Here is a 27155-nt window from a genome sequence, read left to right on the forward strand (position 1 = left end):
TAAAAGGATGGAGGCAAAGGTCAAAGTTTACGTACTTGTACTTTGTAACAATCTGAAGTACTTAGAAGCAATTTGAAATACTTTGAAGTAACGCCAAGCAGCGTGGCCCACGCTTAGTGCTTAGCAGTTACTTGACGTACGCTTAAGCAATTTGATGTATTTAGAAGTAAAATTTAGTACTTATGAGTAGCTTTTAGTACTTAGAAGTAACATATGACACTTTGAAGTATTTCGGAGTACTTAGACGTATCGTGAGGTTCTTTGTCACAGTCGGAAGAACTTTTAGACAATCTGACGTACTTAGAAGATACTTGTATTATTCTGAAGCAACTTAAAGTACTTTGAAGCAACTTGAAGTCAGAATTATATTTACCCTCAATCGGTTGAGTTGTCAACTTAATGAAAATGAAAATGAGTCTTTTATTTATTAAAATTCCTGTGCGACAGAAAGAAATGATATTGAAACTTAAATTTAATTTCCATAAATAATCAGTTTATTTTACCTGGCCGTTTTGTATGCGAGTAGTAAATTTAGCGAGAACATTAAAGGGGGAAATTATTCATTGACTGAGGATGTAAAGTTGATTGGAGATGAGTAAAGTGGATAAGAGTTGCGAGACCCCTGAAAGAATTTCTGGACCAGGGGCAGGTGACGTGCGCATGTAACATCCGAGAACAACCTGTTTTACTTGTCGCGAAAGCAGCAGCCTGTATGTCGCCTTTTCATCATTACTCGAGACTATACTATATGAAACTTTGCAGTTTGCACGCATAACCCATCAGATCAAGGTACTTGTGAGCACTCTGGAAATAAAATGCTCTATCGATACTCGCGACCGATTAATCGAAGATAAGCGAGATAATCAGGCGTAATTAGGGTCGTGGCAATTTCAGTGATTTTCTCATAAAATGAGGTCTTACGCAGAGAATTTAATGACCTCAGTCGAGAAAACGTCTCTGCAATTTTTTTGTCTTCACTCTTTCTGCATTTAGCCTCATTTATTGGTGATTTATATTCTCAAAGATCTATGCACTTAGTCTTACTTCTGTAATTAAATAAGATTATCTTTTTTGTAAATATTTGCAAAAAATATGAATTTCCTACCATAAAACATAAATTTCCTACCAAAAATATTAATTTTGTCACGAAATAGTTTACATTTCAAACAAAAAATATTAAACGACAACCAAAAACGGTGACATTTTCGTGACAAAAAGTTAAATTCTCAACAACAAAATTTGAATTTTCAATGAAAAAGGACGATTTTTCTTTCCAAACAGACGAATTTTCAAGCAAAGAAAGATAAAACCTTAACCATAGAGAGTGCAATTTTCAGTAAAAAGATGAATTCTCAAGAAAAATATAAGTTGATTTAAAAAATTTTTTTAAATGTAATAATTTTCAATAAAAAACAAATTTTCAATGAAAGAGTTCAATTTTCAACCACAGATTAATTTTCATCTGAAATTATGACTCTTCAACTGGAATAGTTAACTGTTTAGTACAAAAAATGAAATTTTGACGAAAAAGATGAATTCCCAACTAATAACGTATTATTACATAACGGAACAAAAAATTAATTTTGAATAACAAGCAGTTAAGATCAACCAAAACAGACATATTATAAATTAAAATTGTTGCATCCTCGACGAAAGAAGATTAATTTTCAACCAAAGAGTATTTTTTACCTAAAAAGGAATTATTTTTAACCAAAAGAGATGAATTTTTAAATCAAATAGACGAGTTTTCAAAAAAAAATAGTTCAATTTTTAACCAAAAAAGATTTCAGTTGAATTTTCAACACAAAAATTTAGTTTTTCAGCAAAAATGTTAATTTTATACCAAAACACTTGAATTTTTAATAAGATTTTCGAATTTGTAATAAAATAAAAAAAAACTTCAACTAGAAATATAATCTTCAGGAGGAAGCAACTGAAAAAAGAGAAATGGACATTTTAAATCCCTGACTTTCTTGGACCAATCAAATTCTCCGACTCTTACTGACATCCAGGTTTTCCCTGACCTACGGCCACCATTGATTAAAATACATTTAAAATTTGAGAGGATCATATATCTATTTCTGTATAAGAATTTAGATTCTTTCAAATGTTATCTCTTTACTGTTATATTTACAATAGTAATTGAAAAACAGATAATTTCAATTGTTTTATCAGGAGAATTTTTAGTTTGAAAGATCAATGTATTTTTGTAAAGTGTTTAGGTTTTTACAAATTTTCGATTCCAATATCCGTTCTGGCGAAAGAATTACAAAATTGGTTTAATCTCTAGCCAAAATAACATACTGCTGTGATTTCTTTCTAAAAAATCACAAAATTCTTTTAATTTATATTTTAATTAGAATTTAAGTTAGAAATTCAATGTAATTATTCGATAATTTAAAGACAAATTCTGAAGTAGAATTTTCTGACATCAGTAATGGAACTTTTACCCCCCATAAGTATTAATTGTGTTACAAATAAGGGCTTTTTTAAACAGTAAAATTTCAAACACGCATCTGTAGGACTAAGAGTCGAATTCGCGACTTCGAAGCTCCTCAGTCGAGCTAGAAGAAGCTCTAAGCACGTTACCAGCTGATTCTTACTTCCGCTTGATTTTACGAGGAATACAAAAACATTGGTATACTCACGCATAAGCTAATTACAATTTCTTATTGTATATCCCTTAAACACTTTCAGAACACTTGCTGACAACAACAAAAAAAACCCTTTATCCTAATAATATAATCAATTTGAGTAGAAATTTGTTTAATTTTTGCAAACACGACAGAAGAAAACAGACTCCTGATCATTTTTTAAGACTATATTACAAGGTGCATATTGTCTAAAACTGGATTTTTTGGAAGCAAGAAAGCTTGAGATTATAGAATGGAAAAGAATGCCTTTAGGGCTTTTTTCTCTCACACGGTATTCAAAGTTTAAAACGATCTTATTCCATGGCAGAACCATTTTGCTCGGCACGATATCAAACCTAGATTATACTTGTAAACGTCCGTCGAGATGGTGTTAAGATAGCGTGTATCATACAAATATTTACACCACAGTCGTATACATAAGTGTACAAACGTTTTGCGATAGCCAGTCGACTCTAAGGTATATATCATAAATACCTTTAAACATCGAGTAGGATGCATTGATTATACCTGGTATATATCAAATTCTAATGTCACTGTGATAACCTGTTACATAAATATCACTGCCAAAGATCAAATCTGCAGCAAGTACAAGTTTTTATTCAGATAGAAGAGTTCATCGTTCGAAGTAACATACACTGGAAATCACATTTAAGTGTGAATTTGGACATTGTTCTACATGGCCTTTACTTAAAACGAATACAACATTCGCTCGCATAATTTATGTTAGATTTGGACGCATGACGCAACCTGATGAATTTTATGCGCCAAATGCGGCCCACACGTTTTTTTTCAAGCTTTTGGCGTCCCTGCGGCTCCTCTCATTACGAAACCGCCGATGCTGAAATTCTAGGAACGACTTGAATGAAAGATGCCTAAATGGAATTCCCAGTGAACAGTAACACAGATTTTACAGCTCGAAATGGTCTAAAGCCGGGCAAAAGGGTGTAATTTCGCAAAAATGGGGAAATACTAGGAAAACAAATTCTTTTTAGTAAAATTATTGTATGTTCCATTTTGAATTCAATACAAAATGTTTTGAAATCCTAAAATTATAAATCGAAATATACTGCATTTTCAACAAAATTTAGTTGAATTTTCAACCAATAAGATTAATTTTCTACAGAATGAGATGAAATTTCAACAAAAGAGTTGAGTTTCTAGGCTAAAAGTCGAGTTTTATAAAATAATTAACTTTTAAAACCCAAAGATGAAATTTAAATAAATAAGACAAATTTTCATTGAAAAAAATTCATTTTTAACAAACGAGTTTTCAATAAAGTATTCACATTTTCCAATAAAGAGATGAATTTTCAACTAAAATGCCGAAAAAACGAAAACAATGTTTAATTTTAAGGGTTGAATGTATCTTCAACTCTTGAGGAACCGTGATCAATTTGAAGCATTTAAATATTTAAACTTCAGGATTCAAAATTGAACAATTTTAAGCTGAATTGTTCAGTATTGTACAGATTTGAAGCCATCAAAATGAAATAATTTTTATATCGAGTTTTTCAAGCAGAAAAATAATTCAAATTGAACATTTCGAACCGAGTTTATTCAAAATTGAACACTTTTTAAATTTAGGGCGATAAACATTGGACAGTTTGAAAAAGAAGCACTGATAATTATTCAACAATTAGCACTTTCAATTTTAAATTGCAAATCAAATAATGATAAATCAGAAATGGTGATGTTAGTGACTCTCATTTCCCGGCCTTTTCTTTTTCTCACGACTAATTCAACAACAATTTGTTCTAGTATATAAATTAATCACTCAATGTCTCTTGCACAGTAATACTAAACTATACTTCCTAACTACTCTAAATCGATTACTGATGATACCTATTAAATTAATTACAAAAGTAATCACTCCCAATGATGCAATAAATTACCCTTCTTTGATAATTCAATCTCAATGACATTAAGAATTCTTAATCTCGACTTCGACCTCTTACTGAAAGTTGATTTTTAGAAAAAGTTACCGCGAAACCGCGAATGCCTCAGTGACTCACCTGTACGCGGTTAATCCCATTAATCTTTGGTTTCGTTCTGATTGCATGAATGCGACACTCAATATCATCCATTCCTACTTTCTATTGACTCTTTTCAAAAATTGTATTTTTATCATTTTGATGTCAAACACTGGCCAAAAAACCTGACATCCAAAATAAATTGTATTTTTATATTTTATAAAATAATTGAATGCGTTCGTGATCACGTGACGGTAACTTAAAAATCAATCAAATTGTGTGTTGAGTTAAATACTATAGAAATTAGATAAAATGATAGAGAGCGGAATTCGATTAATAGTGGGATGTTAATGAGTCAGATTCATTAAGTACTTAGAGCATTTATGATTTAATTGGTCAGTTTATAACCATTTCATACAATTTTCTCGTATCATAAATTGTTTTACTGATCTGAATCTTGATACAAGCTTCAATAAAACATCATTTAATCGTGTGGGCTAAGAGTCGCCATTTTACGGTAGTGCAAAGTAGGAGAGTCGTAGATTATTTTATAGCAGCAGATTAGTATGCCTCTTGTTCAGCCAACTCACGCCATTTCACAATCATCGTTACAAAATCTAGCACGATTTATTCGAACGAGCGCAACGTGATAGATGAAAATTAAAATTCCCATGACTCAAGCCTGAAATATTTTTAATAAACGGGATATACATATTTAATTTCTTTGCTCATTAAATCCGCCCTAACAAAATTTTATTTATTTCCAAGCTTAGATAGGGTTGCATTTTTCTTTTATGTATAAAACAACCTTACACTTATATAAAGTGAAGAATGTTAATGCAAAAAAGACCTGTTTCCAAGTTTATCTGAAAAACTTTGCAATGTGCGGTGAAACTGATTTTAGCTGAAAGTTTTTTGCACATATGAGATTTTGTTTTTCATTGCAGTTCTTTGGACAGTCCACGACTCGTCCTCACACCTGCTTCGGGATGAGTCATGGATCGCCCAGTTCTTTGACATCGTACGAATAATTGAAGATTAAATTGAAATTAACCTATCAGGCCCTTTTTGAAAAAATTGACTTTTCTATTCAGTTAAATTTTACCACAAAATTTGCCGAAAATATCATTATAACCATATAACATATATTTTAATAAAAAAAAATTTCTGAAAAAATCGAAGGAGAATATCTTTTTCAGAAAAAATGTAAGTAAACAAAATGCAATTCATAGTTCCATATAATCTGCAAAGACGTTAAGAATTACGGTTATTTTCTGATGATAATACAGTTTCATTGATATAATTTAATTTTAAGTATACGAAGGTAAATTAATAAGTAACGCCGTCCAAATTTTTCTTAATAGCAAAAAAGTAAAAACTGTATAAAATACTGTATATTTTCAAATTTAAAAGGTCTAACAATAAAATGATTTTAAGTTGAAGAATATTAGATAGAAACTTAATAAATTAGTCAATTATCAAATTACATACTGTCGATAAAAATAGAAAAATGTTGAGTTCTGTGTCCATTGTGAGTATTTCAAATTGTTTCGTTTCAATTTTTAATATTGAAAATGAAAAAAATTATAACAAATAAAATCTTTTTTTCTTTGAAAGAGTTTCAAGGAGAAAGCGTTTGTAATTATAAACATAGAGGAACAGCAAAAAGCCTAAAGCCTGGGATGGTAATCTATTGAAGAATTCTCCTCTTGTAGTAAAATTTTTTCATTTTTCAGAGACTAAAAAACTGAACTGAACTTAAACCTGACAAATATTAATATATATGTATATGAGATGTGAATCTGTATGTTCATGAATTATGGTTTGTCCATAAAATAAATTTATGTTACCACTTATCACTATGGAAGGACCAAGAAGGATCGTATTGAAATTTTATTTTCGGCCCATAAATCACGTTTTGAAGGACACAGTTCAAAAGGTGTGGGACTTTTCACATGATTATGGGTATGACGTACTCTAGACTAGACTAAAGAACACTTCAAGTTTTGCAAAATGTCGAGAATTAATCAACGTTACCTAAAAATTAAAATGATTTATTTTTGTAATTTACTTTAGGTTCGCAGGGAATCTCAAATGATTTTCAAAGATATCAAAGGATCTTAACAGATTATAAGAGGTATATAGTGTTTTCGATTATTTCACGAGATTTCAAAGGATTTCAAGAGATTTCAAAAGATTCCAAATTATATCTTCAGATTTAAGAGGCTTTCGTGAGAAGTTTAATGACTTTTAATAGATGTTAATGGATATGAATATACTGCATCTGAAAAAGGCAGAAAAAGCGCACTTTATCTGCCTGTGGAGCGGCAGTAAAATAGCACTTTATTGTACTGCGACGAGCGGCACGCAAAGTGACAACAGCAAGGAGGAAGAAGTGAGTGAGAAGCGAAAGAAAAGTAAAAAAAAAAATGTGAGAAGAATTCATTTAAAAACAGCGTTAAACTAGGAAGTGGATTTTGGACTTATAACGTCACCCCACGCGCGTGCTTACGTGGTACAATCAAGCGCCGTTTTCCGGAAAAAGAGCTCTTATTCTGCCTATTGCAGATAAAGTATCGTATGCACCACAGCAGTAAAGTTGTTTTATACTCGGATGCCGTTTTATCGTCATCTTCTTCGGTTTAGACGTTAAATTCTGCATCCTCGTATAAAGTTCAATTTTACTGCCTAGCTAAAAATCTACTATTAAGAGATTTCAAAAGATTTGGAAAGATTGCCACGGATTCGAAAGATTCCAATGAATCATAAAAGGATATCCAAAATTTCAAGGAATATAGTAAGCTTTTAAAATATTTCATGAAATTATAAGGGATTATAAAGGATTTTATGGTATTTTGAAGATTTCGAGCGATTTCAAGGATTTTCATAGGTTTCAAAGGATTTAAAAAGGTTTCAAAATAACTTACGGAATTTCAAAGGATTTAAGAAAGTTGTATGTGATAAAGAACTATTTTCACGTATTTTCAAAGATAACGTTGGATTTTAATGTGATTTTAAAGATTCGAACAGATTTAAAGAGAATAATTCCAAAGTATATCCACGGATTTCAGAGGATTTCGTAAGATTTAAAAGATTTATAGTTAGTGGACTTACGTATTATAAAATATTACACAATAAAAAGGGAAATAGAACAGTGGGCCAGGAGAATCTTGAAAGTGGAAAAAATTCTATAATTTATCGGGTTTTTATAAGACTTGGTAAAAGGATGATGAGGAGGATGAGGAGGAAGAGAAGGATGAGGAGGAGGATGCGGGTTTTCAAGCTGCTGACTTCAAATTAAATCTGGAAGCTTGCAAATTGCCATTCATCTTAGAATGAATAAGTTTAAATTATTTACTCTTCAGACGTGTTTACACTTCATAAAAACATTTGAGAATTTTCCTTCTGTTTTGTTCTAAGAACTGGCATTTACTGTAGGGAACTTATTGTTACTTGGCTGGTCCGATACCATTGTTGTATGAACTAACGCTCATGCAAATCAGCAAGCGGGAACCACTTTGGCGTCATAACGCCTTATAGGTAGGCTTTTATCGCTTTCAAGAAGGGCTAGTTTGACCCTGCGGAAGGGTACAAGATACTTTCGGGTCATATTGGACCTTAAAGCGAATTCATTGGCCGGAAACTGATAAAATCAGCCAGTTTTACGTAAAAAGTTCAGGAAGTAATTCAAGGAAAGAGGGAACTTTAAGGCTCAGAGAATAATATTTGCATTCAAAAAGGCAACTCGTGTCTCCATGAACGTTTTCAACTCTCTTTGGACCGTTCAGAATTTTAATTTTAGCTAAAATGATATATCAAAAGGGAACGTTCAACAGTTGCGTATGGGTGTTTTTTGAAATTGCAGACCCCCTGCTTATATTTTAAGGATTCTTATGATTTTTAAAAACCCGCATTCTCCTTATTATGTAAGATTATATATTTGTCACTTAATAAATAAAAAATAGCAATTACTTTTAAACAATAATCTTATGGATTTCAACGAGGTTCCCAAAGTTTTTAAAGGATTTCATGAGATCTCAAGCAATTTCAAAAGATTTGTTAGGGTATTTGAAACTATTACAAAGGATTACGAAAAATTTATCGGATTTTAAATGATTTGAAATCATTTCAAGAGTTTAAAGAAAGTACTCAGTAATTATTTTAAATACGCCATTCGCTGAAATATTTTGTAACCATAAAAATCTTGGGAATCCTTAGAGTAGTGGGGGAAGGGGGTCTAAAATTTCAAAATCACCTTCACGTAATTAGATGACGTTGCCTTTTTGAAATCTGCAACCTTGTCATTCGGACTTCCGAGATAGAATCTTATAATTTCCACATGTAAATTTCCGGATTTTCTATGTTTGAGATGTTTGTTACAAATGTCTGGATACAAATGAAAAATAAATTAAAAAGTTCAATTTCACATTGTTATCGAGGTAAAGTTTCATTTATAATAAGATTATTCAAAAATATATCGTCGAGATACGTTGTATTAATAACATTGCATAAAACAGATATCAAAAGTTATTAATTAAACTTCTCTTAAGTGCCCTATAATTTCTTCATATTCATAGTAAAAGCTTGACCATCTAAAGGTGAACTTCATCAAATAATGATTCCAATTAAATTAATGGTACTATAAGTAGTGACGTAAGGCGTGCTAATAAAAAAATCATCTTAGCAAGGAAGTCATTTACATGAATAGCCTTACAATGAAAAATTATTAATGTTCTGCGACAATAGAGGGAGGGAGTAAATTAATGATAGAGGGCTTGAGCGCATCTGGCAGGCCCCAAGGCGCTGTACGATACTTCTTGCACAAAAAGGGTGTAACAAAAGTCTTAGTATCGTAGATTAATTATTACAGTCATTACTATATTGTAAAGCCTTAGCAGGGGATGGGAGGTCAAAAGGACTCTGCTTCTGCATTTCAATGCATTTCTGAATGTATGAGCATTTTATTGCTTATCTAACTTCATTATCAACTCTCTGTACATTATACAGCAGCTGTTGTATTTTTAAAATATTTGCACATGCTGATTATTCGATTTCACCCACGATCATTCTAAGAAGTCGAATTTTTAATTTATAAGTATTATATTACTGTATTACTTTATTATATGCTAATAAGTGTACCAGCTGAGAATGAAATAATATTTAAAAGTATACATTGAACGTTTATTTGAAGACAGTCAAAAATTTGTTAAACTGTGCCCTGGAAAGATTTGATAAGATTATAGTGTGAATATATCTCTCACCGTTAAGTAACGACGCGGTTCATACCCTTAAAGAGGTCACCAGAAAGATTCAGCAGGTTAATAATTTTTCATTTCTGGAGATCATAAAAGAGAAATCGTTCGGCATCATTCTTTTCCAGAGGATCGGGTAACCAAAACTCTGATCTGTATAATAAAGTGCTTTATATCCAAAGCAACACTGCCCGTAGGTACGAAGAGGTTGCTCGCCCTCGTTGCCTGCACTTGGTGCTTCTGTTATCTGATAGAAAGAGGCCGCTTCATCGCGATTCGAAAGTCTGTTGCATTAAAAATTCATTTCCTTTTTCTATACATTTTTCTATTCCTTGAATGATTTATGAAATTGAAAACGGATTTCGCGTATTTTAGGGAAGAAACACTTCAATCTTATATGTATTATTTATATATCTTGTTTCATTTTCACTTTCGCGGAAATTAAAAATTTGATTTTTATCCGGGAATTATTGGCAATTTTAGTTGTTTAGAATATTATTGAGATTTCTGATAATACGAATTGATCTGGTATTACAATTGACATGCGCCTCTCGCCATGAAATAAGTACGTTCGCACTAACGATCTCTCTAATATCCTGTAAAATCGGCGTCTCTCCTATCATTACAAGTTTAATGTCCAGTGAATGCGAGGTTTCAACGTTGTTTAGCACGTGCGGCACTGTCTGAAGTTTCTGCCAATGGCAGACATCATTAGACTCACTGAGCAGACCTTATTTGCCAACAACGAAACCTCCATCGATTATCGTTTAAATTAGTAATTATACAACCATTACATCCTATTTAAAATTCCGACGTTGTGAACTACGTAGGGTACAAAGCCACAAATTGGGATAGCAAAGAAAGTAGTATAATAGTTTCCGATGTGGATTACGACGTCATTTCCGAGGACAGTTTCCGTTTCACTACTGATTTTTTTACTCCACTTATTAAAAAATACTATTTCCCTTTTATGAATGATAGATCGTTTTAAAATTATTATTATTATACTCATTATCTAATCTTGCGCTTCATAAAACGAGGTTTACTATATTATAGCAATAAACCCTACTTAGTGGAAAGTTGAGTTAAAACGATTTATATCTATTTTCTTATAAACTGTAACATTCAGATGGGAAGGTTAAAAGAATAGCTCTATGAAATTGCTGCTTTTAAAGAAATTTCGGTTTTAAGTGTACAAACGAAAATGAAGAACAAAATGATTTTTTTTTCATCTGTGATTAAAAAATCTATTTAATATCTAATAGAGAAATAAATTCCTGCATTTAATAACTTGTTTGAAACTAAAAGTTGCTTCTGAATTACGATTAGTTTGTCTCTTCCATACGCCATTAAATATGTTTAATTACAATATTTTGCTGATGTTATCTCCTCATAAACTCATATTTACTTTAACGTATTGCAGTTTCTCATGCATCTGTTTGGAATGCCATAATTATAATCCCCACAACATGAATGGCCAGATAAATTCTCAGCTATATTCCTCTTTTTATTTTCTTGGAAAAGTAATCCAACATTGTAGCACTTTTGCTTATCGAGGATCACCCTCAACAAGCTTATCGATCACTACCTTCCTCTTATCTAATCGATCTCATTGAAAATTCTTCAGAGAATGCCAGCGCAGGACGCACGAATGTGGCAATTAATTGGACCGGTGCGATCTTACACTAATTTTTTCCATATTTTTTTCTTTCCTTATTTCCTTTATTTATTATTCTTTCTTCTGAAACTATATCTGCCGAGGGATAAGAAGTAATACAGGATTTATTTTCGTGATCTACATGCACGGCGGCTTGGTTCGATCCTCAAAAGAGGTATAGAGTCCAAGAGACTCCATGATCGTGATCACCGATCGCGATTGGCCATTCGTAAAACCTGCTAAATAAGTGGAACGCGTTACAACGGAATGCACAACGAGATTCGCTCGAGGCTCTTTTGTCATTATTTTCTCTGCACATTTTTTTTTTATTTTCTTCCGCACGGCTCATCGACGACAAAGCGCGAGCACGATCAGTTATTAATGAACCTTGTCGTTTCTTAGAAAATGTCCTGGAGAGTTTCGGATAACAAGAAACGTCATTAGAAGTTATTAAGCGAATAAGCCAAATTTGAGTGAAAAGAAATTAATGACAACGAAATAGGCGTTGTTTATTCTTGTTGTTTTTAGAAATTTCCTTATAATTTATCATTAAAAGGTGTAATGATTCTCAATTATTGGCCGTGAAATAACTTTCGCAATTACAGCTAGCGCAATTTAAGTTAAACTAAATGTATTTTAGTTTAGAACAGTTGAAGCTCAAGGTAGCTTCGGTCATTACAATTTTTCGATTCAAACATAAAAGTGAACATTTTATATTTGCATGTACTCGAACAAGAATTTAAAAATATTGACCAACCTAATACGAACCAATTCTACAGAAAATTAAACATTCAAATTTGACAGACTTCTATAGAATCGATAATACTGTAAGCCTTCTGAGTTGAATGCTTGAAAAAAGAACTAAAATTCTAAACTTATGAAAATTACGTTCACAATTGAGGCCTCGGATTCTATAACCGCTTATAGGATTTGTCGCCTGAGGATTTTAATTTAGTTTTGAAGGTTTCTAATTTGAAATTATTCGTTTCATTTACTTTATTTTTTTTAAATAATACAATTTTGCGTATTGTATTTTCACTTTTTTTCGCTTGTTTCAATTTGAAATATTTTATAAACATTTTCAGTTCAAAATAATTCAATTTGATGCCTGAGAATTTAAATTCCAAATTTGTTAACAAGTCTTTGAAATTAATAATTCTAAAATATTCGCATATGTAGACGTACAATAAGTGACTATAGTTTAGAAAAATAACTAAAATCGAATTAAACAAAGTTGTTTAAAAATAAGATTTTAGAATTAAACTTGCGAAAATAAATTTTTTTTACATATTTTCATTGAGATTTGAAACTACCTGGTTCAAAATGTATATAATTGCATGTGATAAGCAACACTTGAAATTATTAGATAGATTCTTTAAAATTATAATTGAAGAATTTTCAGTCATTTCTCAGTATTTCCGGTTTCCTGGTCTAGCTTGAATATTTCAAACAGAAAGTATTATTTTTGTTTTCAAGTTTTAATTGAATTTTGATTTGCATTCTACGAGATGCTTAAAGGCTCTACAGTCTTAGTTAAACAAACTCTTTATTTTTTTTATTATGTAAGGGTCGGCAAAAGTGAAGAAAAGAACTGAATTAAAGTTGCAAGAATTGGCACAAATCGTGCATTGATATCGGTTTTTGCTCATTCGTTTCCTACCGTGAAAGGAAGAGGAGTCGAACAATTAAACAATTGTCAAGTGACCTACTTGTATCTTCAAGATGTATTGGATGTAAATGTATGTAAAACAGAGCAGGGCACTGTGCAAGCCGTTCTTTGAAATAAATTTATAACGGGATGAATTTGCTAAGTTTATATAACTCTTACAATCTATATGTATACTATAGTGCTTGGAAAAGGCAGTGCCGATTTGATCGCCATCTACCTGTTTGCTTTACCCCCTCTACCCAAGCCCTTCAGAAAGAATTGATCAGAGGGTTGGAAATTTGATTACCAAATAATATTCTGAGAATATTATTTTTACTGAAATAGAGCAAAGAAATCAGTAGTGGACCACTCACGGTTATGATCATATTCAAAGCTATGTATGAGAAGCGATTATCAAGTTGGAACAACATGACATTTATCTGCATTCTATAGAGATTTTACATAATCTCATTTTACCTATTAAAATATATTGTAAGTGTCTCGAAAATTATTAAACTCTTTCCTCTGGTACGTGTCAATTACAAATTTATAATGTTAATAAATCTCTGTGTATATTATCCAGAAAAAATATTGGATACCAACTTTGCGCCATGCTTTAAAATAAAATTTAATTTTGAAAACAGAAGCGGAGTTAAAATGTACTAAAATATAATGAACTATAACTGGTTCATATTGAGCAATACGAATATTGAAAGCAATTCAATTATTTTTCTCTTTTTACATTGATCAAATGAGCGAACGCGAGAATCCCTGTACGCGAGAATCAGAGGGCAGGCCTACTATTGGTGTCATTAGCCTATTATAGAATATAATTAAACTGACGCGGAAGAAAAATTTAGAGAGCTTGAATGAAATACAATTATCAAGTGTCTGGTGTGTTCCAGTTCCGAGACACGATTTCCTAAGAAAGTTTCAATAACCTGAGTGAGATTTGCACTCAGGTGCAGAGATGAAGTTATATATGAGAACTGCTCGCCTAGATGCAGGCTTTGCATCAGAGGTTTCGATCCACACTTGCAGACGATTCGCTAACGCGTGCGAGCGTAAGTTGAACTCACGTGGAACGCATCACGTATCTAATTACCGAGGAATGCTTTGTGCGTGAAGGAAGCCGCTTACCCATTCAGAACTTAACGACTTGACGCAAGAAAGGAGCCAAGTGCCATGCTCGGAATTGAGCTGTACCACAAGTTTTCATGGACACAAAATAATCAGCCTAGGCAATTGAAAAGACATTTCCGTCCGATAACGGGATGCATTTTTTGTTGTTTATATTTTATTTTAGTGACACACGACTGACGTATGTTCATTATAGCCCATTAAATATTGTCTAACCTTCTTTGAGTCTAATTAAAATTCGAAAAAATGAAGACCCGAGTGGGTGTAGGTCTTAATTTCACTGGCTAATCCTAGACAGTTGTTTGTGACATGTTTATTTTTATGATTATAAATTGCCTTGACTCGTAACAAGTCATTAATGTTTGCGGCTTTTTGTAATGAACCATTTGACTTTAACAATTTTTTGTTGCATAATTAAAAATTTGTTTGAAGATATTTTTATAACTGGTTTTTAAACTCGAGGTTCTAATAAGAAAGCTAATTTTAATCATCTACAAATTAGGATGTGCAAGTTCCGGGTTTGAAAGTATTCTGAATTCCTGCGATTTCGAGTTGCTAGTATTCCAATTTCAACGTTTCTGATTTTAGAGAGATGTAATTTCAAAGTACTCTATCTTTGGATCTTCTAATTTAAAGCGTTTCCTAATTCAAAATGATGTAATATCTTTGAATATGGGTTTCGAATTTTAAATAGTCATAATTGAAATATTTATAACTTCTACAGTTTTAATAACAGTTATACATTAAAACATATGTAAATTTAGAATTTTGAGTCCCCTAAATTCAAATAACAAACCTTCGAGATCGATTTTTTAAATGAAATATTTTTTATGATGCACGCATAATTTCAGACCTTTTCAAAGACTATGAAGTGGTGAAAAAGTTCTACTTTTCACTTTCTAGGCAGTAAAAATGTACGTAGGAAGTAAATACAAATGATCAAAGGGTCAGTTTATCGCGTTGATAGATTGTTTGACAGATTGGACCAACTTGCAGCAACAAGTTGCTATAAACTAACATAATTGACCATAAATTATCATAAATTTCGGAAAATTCCCGGAAATTTTTGGATACTTTAAATGATAATGGGCACACAATGAAAAAGTCGAATAGAAACTAAATTTTGTTATTATTATCAGGATATTTAAAAAAAAAATTACAATTTTCAAATTATGTTACTTTTTCTTCATTTATTGCATTTTATGATAAAAAAATATTTCCACCAGGGCTTTAATCTAAAAACTGGTACCTTTAATAATTTCTGCATACATAAAACAAAGATTTAAATAATTTATAAACGTTTTCATACTTCTATCTACTTTCAAACTGAAGTCCCCCGAAATCTCTTGAAAGCAACTGATGCCTTCTGAATTCATAGAATTCACGAAAATCAATGAAGTCACAAGCCACTTCACTGATTGTGATTGCCTTTAAATTTCAGAACCGTCAAATTACGGCAAGAGAATTCCGAAAACAGACTTATTTTCAAGTAATTTTCGGCTCGTTTACAGCTCGCCTCCAGCTCACCTCTGGCTCGCCCGAAACTCCCCTTCGATTCTCCCCTCGTACAGAAAACGTCACACTCGTGTGAAAATGCCAACTTTCCGCACTTGTATCAAAATATAATATTCTCAAATTATTTATTATTATTTTCTTAGAAGATTTAATTGTCACAAACAAAATATGGTAATTACTAATTTGTGAATATCTCTTGGAATTGGATTGTTAAAAATCAAGTAATCTTCTTACTAAGTCATAATTTAGTGAACTACTGACATCTATTTCATTTTTAATCGCCTTTGATAATAAAATTGAATATTATATCTAATCGAAAAGGAGGGTTTCTATTATAGTCTTTACCAGGCTTGTTATCTAGCATCAATTATTCACGCGATCGCCGCGGATGCTCCCGTACGTGTCACGTGCACGTGCACCGTGCAGAGGCGCGCGAAACACGTGAGAACGGGACGCAAAAGGATCGTCCGACGACGTATACAGCTTCTTGACTAAATACAATCTCTGTTCTCAGTTCTGGGATTCTTCTCACCTTCTCTATGCTTTGCTTTCTACCTCTTTTCCCCTCTTATATCCTGGCGCTATAATGTGATGAATAGCATAAGATAATTTTTTTTTAGAACAAATGTTTATTTTTTTATTTTGATATGAAATGTTTCACTTAATATTCAATGAAAAACTACTAAAACAATTGGTATCAATATTTTCCAAGATCTGATAAATTAAGCCTAGAACGTGGAAGTCTTCAACCTTTGGCGCACACTGAAATTTCCCTTGAGTGAGCGCGAGTCGTAAACTTTACGTCATTCGGGTTTATCCAAGTTAACGAAATAATTCCAAAGTGTTTCCATGTGAAACAGCCACAAAATTTTTAAACTGAAACAGAAGCCCCGGTTCACCTTCCTAAAACCCCAGGTTATGTTCTAAACCTATCAATAATATTGAGCAACCTCTCAAATTCAACCCTATCACTTTTAAGGAAACAATTCCAAAGTGTGTGCATGTAAAACAGCCATCACATTTTTTAATTGAAAATAGTCGCCCAAGTCACCTTTAAAAGACTCTAATTTTCAAATAAAAAATAGTCACAAGCGCCACCTTTGCAAATGCACATATTATGTTTCCAACTCCACAATACTATTCCACAACCCCCAAAAACAACCCCTAATTTATTTAGCGTACTCTTCCGCCATATTGGATCCGCCATTTTGTTTTCTACATTTTTTATATCGAATTCATATTCAGCGAACCAAAAAAGCCCCGAGTAACATAATTTGGCCCACTTTATACTTTTGGCCAGCCTTCAGCGATTCGGTCCTACTGTGGAATGACATAAATGTGAAAAAAGTCAGATACAATAGTACAGGACAATAGTAGCACACTATACTGTTCTCACTATATTATACGTACGTGGTAAACGTTGCATTGTTAATTAATATTATACTATTAGAAAACCAGATTACTATGATTCCGATTTTAAATATGACGGTTTAATTACTTTAAAAAATAATTGGAGAAGCATGGATGTAATTTTCATCCAAAAATGCTTTTTAACTCCTTCAAATCCTTTCGTATTCTTTTAACTTCTTTGGAATGTTTTGAATTCCTTGAATTCATTTAGATTCCATAAATTCCTTGCATTATTTTGAAACCCTTGACATTTCTTGAATTCAAAAAAATTTCCTTTATCATCAGTATTCCTTGAATTCGTATAAATTTCTGAATTCTGAGGATTCCCTGAATTCCAAGGACTACAAGATAATATAAAAGAATTAAAAAGACAGACAAATTTAATCCTGAATTATTTAAAAAAGCACAAGTTTTAATTTTTTTTTCAAATATAAAATGTAATTATTTTCAAACGATACAATTTTGACAGATTTAAAAATGAAATGAAATCACTATCAAAGAGTTTCGATATAAGATTATTCTATTTTAAATGCATTCAATTAGAGGTTGTTTAATTTTAAACGATTCCAGTTTGCAATAATTTAATGTTGCATGATTCAAGCTGAAGGCAAAAAAGATTACAATTTTTTTAATTTACAGTTTTGGATTTAACTAATATTAGTTTCCAGTTAATTTTTCGGAGGTTTCGTTATCATTTAAAGACGTTAACGTCCGACTTTTAAAATTTTTAAGTCATGCAAATTTCGAAGTTAAGACTATTCATGATTTGTCAATACTCTCCTCGCGAACGGTGGAGTTCCTGGTTCATATCCGAGCCGAGGCAGATTTTTTTGAATAGAATGTATTAGCTCGGTACACTTGTAGATGTAGTAAAAGAATGTTCTTTTTCATCAATACGGCTTTCACGCAATTTGTGAATGTCGATCTAATCGATGTCTAATCGCTCAATTTGTTGTAAATTATTGAAGGATGCATGACCGAGTGATGGTGCTATTATAGAAATGCATCAAACGTGTTTCTTGGAAGAGTTACCTTCTTAGAAGAGTTGGATAATGGGTATGGCCGCAAGATTTCCATTTGGATTAAAATAAGCGTTAGTGCGTTACTCCCACAGAGGACGTTTTTTTATTTCAATAAAGCACTGATGCAGATTTGAAGTGAGCAATAATGGAATTCCTTGCTTATAGTGTGGTTGCATCTACCGGCATGGGAATAAAACGAAGCTGGTCTATAAAGATAAAATATATGTGAATTTCCTCTTTTTGTTAGATAGTTTTAAAGAAGAAAATAATTGAAAATGTGTTAGACGAAGCTCTTTTTACGCTGGGAATTCCACTGTGTTTAAGTCGTTCCTACAATTTCAGCTTCGGCATTTGCGTTATAGGAGGAGCCGCGGGGCCGAAAAAGAGGCTATATTTTTAGTTAAGCGTGACAAACAGAATGAGGGCCGCAGTCAGAGCATTAGTTGCATCAGGTTGCGTTATGCGCTAAAAAATAGAAATTGTTCATGCGACCCTGTCTGTTCGCGTTCGGATCGAGCGAATTTTGTGTTCGATTCAAGTGAAGGACATGATTTTCAATAAGAAAGAGCAATGTAGGATTTTCAAATATTTTTCATCGAAAATCCTGTAGGATTTATCTTAATTTTGTCATCCAAGCTAAATCCTGAAAAAATGTAAATTATGATAAGGTAAAGGTCCGAGCAATAGCGACACAATTTGTTTGCTTTTTACTTAATTTGAATGAATTTATATTCCATTTAATACTACTGAATTGCTATAAATAAATTAGTTTTATCATTAAATGTTACTCTTCATATATTTTTCAACCCTGTATTTGAATTATAACCAAGTTTCACGGTGATTGGGATCGTCACGTTTACTGAGACTTTAACCTTAAATGGTAAATAATAAATGAAAGATTATTTATTTTTTACAATTCTATTAACTTTTAATACCAGATTACTCATATGCTGAAATCCTGGAAATACATAAAATATTGAGAAATAGGTTGAAATCTTTTGAATTTTTAAATATTCTTTTTTAATCCTTTGAAATCTTTGGATTTCTATGAAATCCTTCGGTATCCCCACTAAAATTTCGAAATCCATTGAACCTTTCCAAATAAATTTAAATTCTTTAAAATCATTTTAAATTCGTTAAAATATTTTGGAATTCAATAAAATTCCTTAAAAATTTTGAATTTCTTTAAATTAGGTGGAAATATTTTAAATGTATTGAAATAATATATAATATTTAAAATTCCACAATAAGCCTTAAAATTCCATGAAATCCTTTACAATTCGATCACATCAGATTTTTAAATCACTTGAAATTATTTCGTATTTTTAAAAAATATTTTGCAATATTTAAAATCCTAAGAAATATTTTGAAATCCCTTAAAATCTTTGAAATATTTTTAAAATCCCTTGAATCATTTGAATCTCTTGAAAGCCCTTGAAGTCGCTTGAAAAACCTTATAATAGTCTGAAATCCCAAAAAATCATTTTAAATTAAAATTCCCACAAAGAGCCAATTTACTATTTTGAGTAGCTGCATTTTTTACACACACTTGGATAGTAACTTTAAACAATATTGTGGATTATTTGGTTTAATTTCGGTTGAAATCTCTTGAAATACCTTGGAATCACATGAAATAGTTTAAAAACTAATCCAACTCCTTAAAATTGAAATAACTTGAAACCCTTTGAAATCCTTTAATATTCTTTGAAATCTCTTCAAATTCCTTAAAACCTCTTAAAATCAATTGGAACCGTATAGAATTTCATAAAATTAAAAAAAAATCGATTTGATTCTCCTGAAATATCTTGAAATACTGGAAATCGAGTCTACTCTCAAAATTCAAGAAAATCAAAATACTTTAAACCTTATTGAAGGTTTATTAATAGGGTGGTTGAAAAAAATCACCTTAAAAAAAGTACGCTGCTCTTTGGTATTTTTTTTCTAAAGCATGAAAAAAGTATACAGTGATAGCGCTGGCTATAGGTTTTTTAAAAATAAAAAATGTAAAAATCTTAAGATTAAGAAAGTTGTTGGTTTGGTTCGTGGGATTGTTATGTATTAGAAAAACAACTTTTAAACGTATGCAGTAAGGAAGAAGTTTAAATAGTGATAACTGAGGTAAACTCTCTTCTCCGTTTAAATTCTGCTAGTTGAGGACTATTACAGAATATATACACTTAAAAAAAATAATAATAACAAGGAGGAACAGGACTCTATTGACAATATTGACGGCAAAAAATGTATTTTGTTTATTTATCATGTCACATATTGAGATTATTGTGATTTAAATATCATCTAAAGCTATAGAGGAAATCAAGATGAAGTCAGAGTTCTTAATTCAAAATCCCTTGTATCTGCGAGAAAGAAATATCAAGGTGCATTGTAATTTTTAAAAAGTGGATGTTTTTGAACCATCCTAGTGTTTAGATGACTTTAAAATGACATTTGACCAATGGTGAATCAGAGGTTAGTCCTGAAAGAGCCGCCTTGGACAAAGTTGCATCTCGAAGATCTGAAAGGTTGAGGTCAATGACGTGGTTCGATATAAAGGAGGTCGACACCACGAAAGGTCGCTTAAGGCAAGGGGCAGAACGAGGTTATGGGTCTTCGGTTACGTCGCGGAAAAGCTTGGGATTCGGATTGACGGAAGGCGGAGTCAAATCAGCGCTTGCCGGCCGCGACGCAAGATTGATGCGAACGAGTGGATTATGATGCTCAGCGGTACCACGAGAAAAAGCAGTCAAACTGTAAGTACAGGCACAAGCACAGACACAGGTACAAGACGAAGGCATTGGAAAGACCTCGGGCAAACGACTTGTCCTCAGTGTCATTTAGTGATAGTTTAACGGTACGTTAAGCAAGGGATAGAGACTTTTATTGCCCGCCAATGGGCCAACCAAGAAATCCCGTTGTTACAACTCTCTATGTCTATGATATTCCGATGGAAAGTCTATGGTAACGACCTCTGATCACAAGGCGCTAACAAATGACTTATGTTCTGATTAAATTATTACACTATTAAGTGAGAAAAAACACCCTCTGACGTTTACGGGTTGAATGAGTTATTAATCAAGACGTTAACGCTGAGAAACTTTAGTCATGTCTGTACTCTGTAGTTTAGACATACTTTGTTTTGAAGAATATTGTCTCGTCATGCCAAGAAACTGCCAAGAAACTGTCAAGGTGATTAGTCGTCGACGGCCCTGAATTATTCAGAACAATATCATTTTTTTCTGAAGAAAAAATTCTTGAAAGCAAAAAATGTAAGTGAGGTCACTATAGATTTTATGAGATGTCGTAAATTAAACAACAGAGTCTATCGGAATGAGTATTGTAACAGTAAATTGTTAAACGGACACCATGTCAAGCACATGTCACCTTTAGCACTAACGAACTGGTACAATGAGTATAATAATGAAACGGTTAGGTGGTTAGTATTGATAAGGACTCGTAACAGGTATTATAAACCTGTTTTCCTATAATCAAGAACCAAGTTAGGCAAGTCTCCTCTAAGACTTTGATCTACAATCTATTACAATAGAATGCCATAAAATCACTCCAGCCACAACTAAATCTTTCTGCGAAAGCCGGAATGTGAATCTGTCTATTTGAGATCAGATTGTTTCTATACAGAAATGAAATCTGTTACACTTTATGATAAGAAAACGTTTTATTTCAAAACAAGGTAGATTCTATTTCTCTAAAAGAAACAATCCAATTTCACTAAGATTGATTCACATATCAGCTTTCGCTAGTATATTTATTCGTGACAGTGTAATATTCTGTAGCGGTTTTATGGCATTCCACGATCATGATTTGTTTTAAATAATGAAACAATGTTTTACTCACAATAAAAGCGAAGTAATTACAAGCCAAGATGTAAATTTTATGAGAATCTGACAAAGCAGCCGTAAAATTCTCCTTGTCGAAAGAACAATAAATTTAAACTGTTTAGAAAAATCTCTTTCTCGCGGGATCAATCGTTCCGACGATGACAAATTCAAGGCTTTGCGCTTTATTATCAATCCGGATTAAGAGGAAAAAGCCGACTCGTAATTGAACACGAAATGAAAATGAAATAGTACATTGCTAAAGTTATCGTCGCCAGGAAAGTTGGGAGCCTCTCTGTATGGAGCTAAGTGCATACGTGGAATAATGAGCCCACGTCGCGAAGCGAAGGATCTTTTTGTTCAAGGGCACGGTCGTTTCACATAAGGCAAAATGATTTGCTTTCCCACGAATTGTTCAGTGTATGTCATTCAGAATACTTACACCTTTATACACAAAAAAGAGCTATTTCAAGAGTGGTACAAAGTCCAAATTTCGAAATTCCCCGACTTTTCATTTTCCAATTTATCAATTTCCCTGGCTGTTATCAATTGAGGGAACTGATCAAATAACTGGTTATAGCTTTCTGTGGGCCAATGTAGGCGCCAGAAAGTTAGAAACGGGTTTTTAATCAAGAACCTCAATTTTTCTTCTACAGAACCCAAAAATATGAATTAGTAAGGTAGTTATCGTACAAAATTTAGGTATCTGTAAAAAATAGTTTTTCTATGATTTTAAGAATCAAAATATTATAGTGATGTCATGTCAAATAAAAAACATTATTTTCTTGTGAAAAAGGTTAAAATTCAGAACAAAAATAAAAACAAAAATTTTAACCATGTTTTTTGCAATTGAATTTTTTCTGACCGTCACTTCTTACCAATTTTTTGAAAAATGATTGCATCTTAATAAATGACGGCTTGTTTCTTCCGGGAAAACATTCTCTACAACTCTATTGAATGTTTCGAATGTTGAAAATAACTAAATAATCTTACAATATAATTATATGTTTAAAAAATGTTTGCTTAAAAAAAACTGTTCTAGCCCGGAAAAAATAAGCCGTCATTTTTTTTAAATACATATTGTTTTTTAAAATTTGGTAAGAACCGACGGTCAGAAAAAATTCAATTGCAAAAAACATGGTTGAAATTAAATGTTATTTGTTGCTGTGAATTTTAACAATTTTCATAAACAAAATAAGCTTTTATTAGCAACGTCATAAGTTATAATAATTTGATTCTAAAAATCATAAAAAAAACTATTTTTTTAGATATCTGACGTTTGGCACGACCACTACCTTAACCAAAAAGTTAACTTCCAACGAAATGGTTGAATTTAAAAACAATAAAATGAATTGTTGATTAAAATGATAAATTTGCAACAAAAAAATATTAATTTTGAACCCAATAGTGAAATTTTCATTAAAAAAAATTAATTTCCTACCCATGACAATGAATTTTGAACAAATTATACGAATTTATAACGAAAAAAAATTCAACTTGGAACAGAATAGTTAAATTTTATGTAAAAACTTTATTTTCCATCAAACGGAATTAATTTTTAACTAAATAATTAAATTTGCAACCAAACTGGTGAATTCCATACCATAAAGCCTAACTTTATATAAAAAAGACGAATTTTCAACTGAAAGATATACATTTAAAAAAATGGAATATTTAAATGTTTAGTTAAAAATACTAATCAACAAAAAAAAGCATTTTTACAAAAATAGTTCAATTTTAAAATAAAGTAATGAATTTTTAACCAAAATGATTATGCTTCGACAAAAAAGGCTAATTTAATTGAACCTATATAAAAATGGAATAGTTAAATTTTCAGTTGCAAAAATTCATTCCTAACCATAAAAATCAAATTTTCAACCAAATAATTAAATTTTTTAAAAAATGAATTTTCGACCAAAAAAATGAGTTTTTCAACAAGGGGATTATTAGTCTACAAGAAAAGATAAATTTTCAAGAAAATACATACAGTTTAAACTAAAATGATGAATCATCAACCAAAAAAAAACGAATTTTTAACAAGATAGTTCCACTTTCAACTAAGCTAAGTTTCTACCAAAAAACATATTTCCAATAAAAAATTAAATAGTTGATATTTCAACAAAAAATATTTTAATTCTGACCCAAAAACGGTTACATTGAACAAAAATTACGATTTTTCATCCAAATAATTGAATCCTCAGCCAAAATGTATTAATTTTCAACCAAACAGTTGGATTTTCAGCCCAAAAAAGGTGAAATTTCTAGGATAACAGATTTATTTTTATATTAAAAAGATGAATTATCTACAAAATAGTTTAATTTTTAAACAAAAAATATCCATTTGCAACAAAAAAAGTTATATGTCAACCAAATAGTTTTTTTTAAAGAAAAGAATGACTTTTTCGCCAAATTCTTTAATTTTCAACAAAATAATAGAATGCTCAAGAACATAATAAAATTTTAAACGTAATAATAAAATTTTCAACAAAATAATACAATTTTCAACATAGGACTAAAATTTTTCAACAAAATGATAAAATTTTCACGTAAAGAATACAGTTTTAAACCACATGGTGAATTCTCCATGAAAAAATGATAAAATTATACGTTTGCATGATGATTTCATTCATTTTATCGAAAAGCCCGCTACTCTTTCAGGTTTTCCCTGACATTCGCTTCTTTCCCTGACCTGTAGCAACCCTGTTTTCAGTCAAATGTGAAGTTATTCAGCTTTTTCGCTAATTCTAGGAAAAATGAAGGATGTGGAAAAAGAAAATTTTGTCACTAACCTCTCGGGCTTGATCTTCAATGCTGCGCAGGACCGCAAGATTTCTGATGGTTGCTCGTCGCGATTCAAAAGACGTTTCCAATCTCGAAGCCACAGTTCCTAATTCCTCTAATAATCTTTGTGACTTTTCCAGGGATAGTCTACAAAAAATATGATATATATTAAAAAAAAATTTAATAGACATACAAGAATTGAGGCTTCTTTTGGATTTAAAACTGAATGAAAGTAAAGACTTTCACAGCCATTAATGTTCTTTTTTGTTTTTATTTGATCAACAAATATTAAAATGCACTAAGCTGAGAAGGTGAATAAAATTCGTTCTCATAATGAAAGAGGATAATGATAAGCTCCTTAATTAATCGGCACGATTGAAAACGAGAATTTCGGATCTGAAAAAAGACATTGATGAAAAACACGGGTAGTTTGTGTTCAAGGTAGACTGATCATAAATAGACTGTGAAAAGGTCTTATTCTTATTTACATATATCATAAAATGACAGAACCCATTCTTTAGGGTTAAATGGAACGAGAACTCTCCACTTTTACTTCTTGCTTTTTATTCCAGCTCTAACAATAAGCACAGTCAAGATCTCTCGTTCGAGTTTCGCGAACTTTTTAGTTCGTACAAAGTCTTTCTTTGAGAGTAGACAAAGTAAGGTTTCACATTGAGTATCCAGGATGTCCTTTTCTAGGAAGTTTGAATTAATAACTTACGTTTTTTATGGTTTAACGTTTTTGAATAAAGTTTCAAATTCATGATAGGTTATTTTCCCTTTTCCGGGATACTTAAATTTTCAAACTTTCGAAATTAAACAATTTATAGTTTGAAATACGTATCACGAAGAGAATTTCAAAAAAATCAAATGCAAAACCCTGGTTTAAAAATTTTACCGGTCATTTCCCGGTGCAGCCAATCTGAATTTGGAAAGCGTTGGAAATTGGATGCACCTGTTGATGAAATCATGTTCTTGATAGTAAGATTCCTTGTGAGACAAATTGTCTCGTCGTGAATAAGGAAATGAGTTTCGAATGTAATTTCTTCTTAAGACTTAAAAATTGAGCTCACCTGACATTGTCCACATGCAAGAGTGGGACAGCGCGTTCCTCGAGGGAAACCATTGCTTCGTCGGCATCTCTGGCGGTTCTTCGTGATGTGGGGTCTGTAAGGAGTCGACTGAGGGATGTCAGACTTCCGGACAGGCTTGTGCATTCTTTAAGTTCTGACATTTCGAGGGCTAGCCGTCGTCCAGCAGTCTGCCATTCCGTCATCAGGCTGTCGTACTCCTGAAATTAAAATTAAAATGCAGGTCAACCAAACTACTCAGAAATTACGGGTCAAAATAAGGTCAGTGAATGGACAAAGGGATCATCCGATTTTATTAACCTCCAGTTTAAGTCTGTGTACTATTAATATTATTGTCGCTGAGCTATTTGCCTGTAAGCTTGGACAGGGGAAATGAAAACTGCAAAAAAAACGAGCTACCCAAATACAGGCGGTTTTCACAGTCAGCCTCGGCGTCAAATCCACTAGAAATTACTCTACACTGATTAATATTTGATCTCGGATTGGATCAGCAACGGGATATTAATACTCTACATGCGATGTCAAAATAAATTTATTTCGTTGCACTGATCGCGAATTTCAATGAGAAAAAAAGGACTGAAAAGGAAGGCATTTGAAAGAGAATATCGTTAAACTTTGTTCGTTAAAGATTTCGGTGTTGATTGTGATTCGTTTGGACATCCGCATGTTCCGAACATAAATCATAAACGCATACATACAGTCGAGTTGACTGTCAAATAAGGCTCGATCGTCGACGCACGAGACTGGAATGTGGAACGACTACACCTGCCGTCTACCCGCTGTCTGTTTTAATACTCACGTGCGTATCACGTTTGAATTCGCTAGCATGACGCGAAGCCTCTTCCAAGCCGCCGCGCCGTACCGCGCGCTCCATATTACATTCGAGTACCGGCCAACTTTGCACATAGCATCTTTATCTTTGCACGTGCCCAACTGTACACATCGATGCTGAAACGTCAAACTGTGCACATTCAAAATTAGACGCACACAGTTGTCATCTAAGTCCAAACAAACACGATATTGCGGGATTTCCCGTGATTTCTCATCTACACTGTAAAAAATTTCGGCAATTTTTCCTACTAATTCGTAGGAAATTTTTCCGAAACCATTCGGAAGTATGGGATTTCCTACAAAAAGTGGAAATATTTCGTAAATTTTCGACAAATTTGCCGATTATTCGAAATA

At 32.1% G+C, this 27155-nt stretch overlaps 1 protein-coding gene across 1 annotated transcript in view; it reads right to left on the reverse strand.

Moving 5' to 3' along the window:
- Positions 1-27155, reverse strand: part of LOC117176535 — an 806951-nt gene that overhangs the window by 138975 nt on the left and 640821 nt on the right. Inside the window, exons 9-11 of the mRNA XM_033366790.1 lie at positions 26850-27097; positions 25953-26170; positions 24888-25026 (exon numbers count right to left, since the gene is read on the reverse strand). Coding sequence (XP_033222681.1) covers positions 24888-25026; positions 25953-26170; positions 26850-27097 — 605 coding nt within the window. The remainder of the gene's footprint in view (positions 1-24887; positions 25027-25952; positions 26171-26849; positions 27098-27155) is intronic.

Source organism: Belonocnema kinseyi, chromosome 7 (genome assembly GCF_010883055.1).
Source record: "Belonocnema kinseyi isolate 2016_QV_RU_SX_M_011 chromosome 7, B_treatae_v1, whole genome shotgun sequence".
NCBI lineage: Eukaryota > Metazoa > Arthropoda > Insecta > Hymenoptera > Cynipidae > Belonocnema > Belonocnema kinseyi.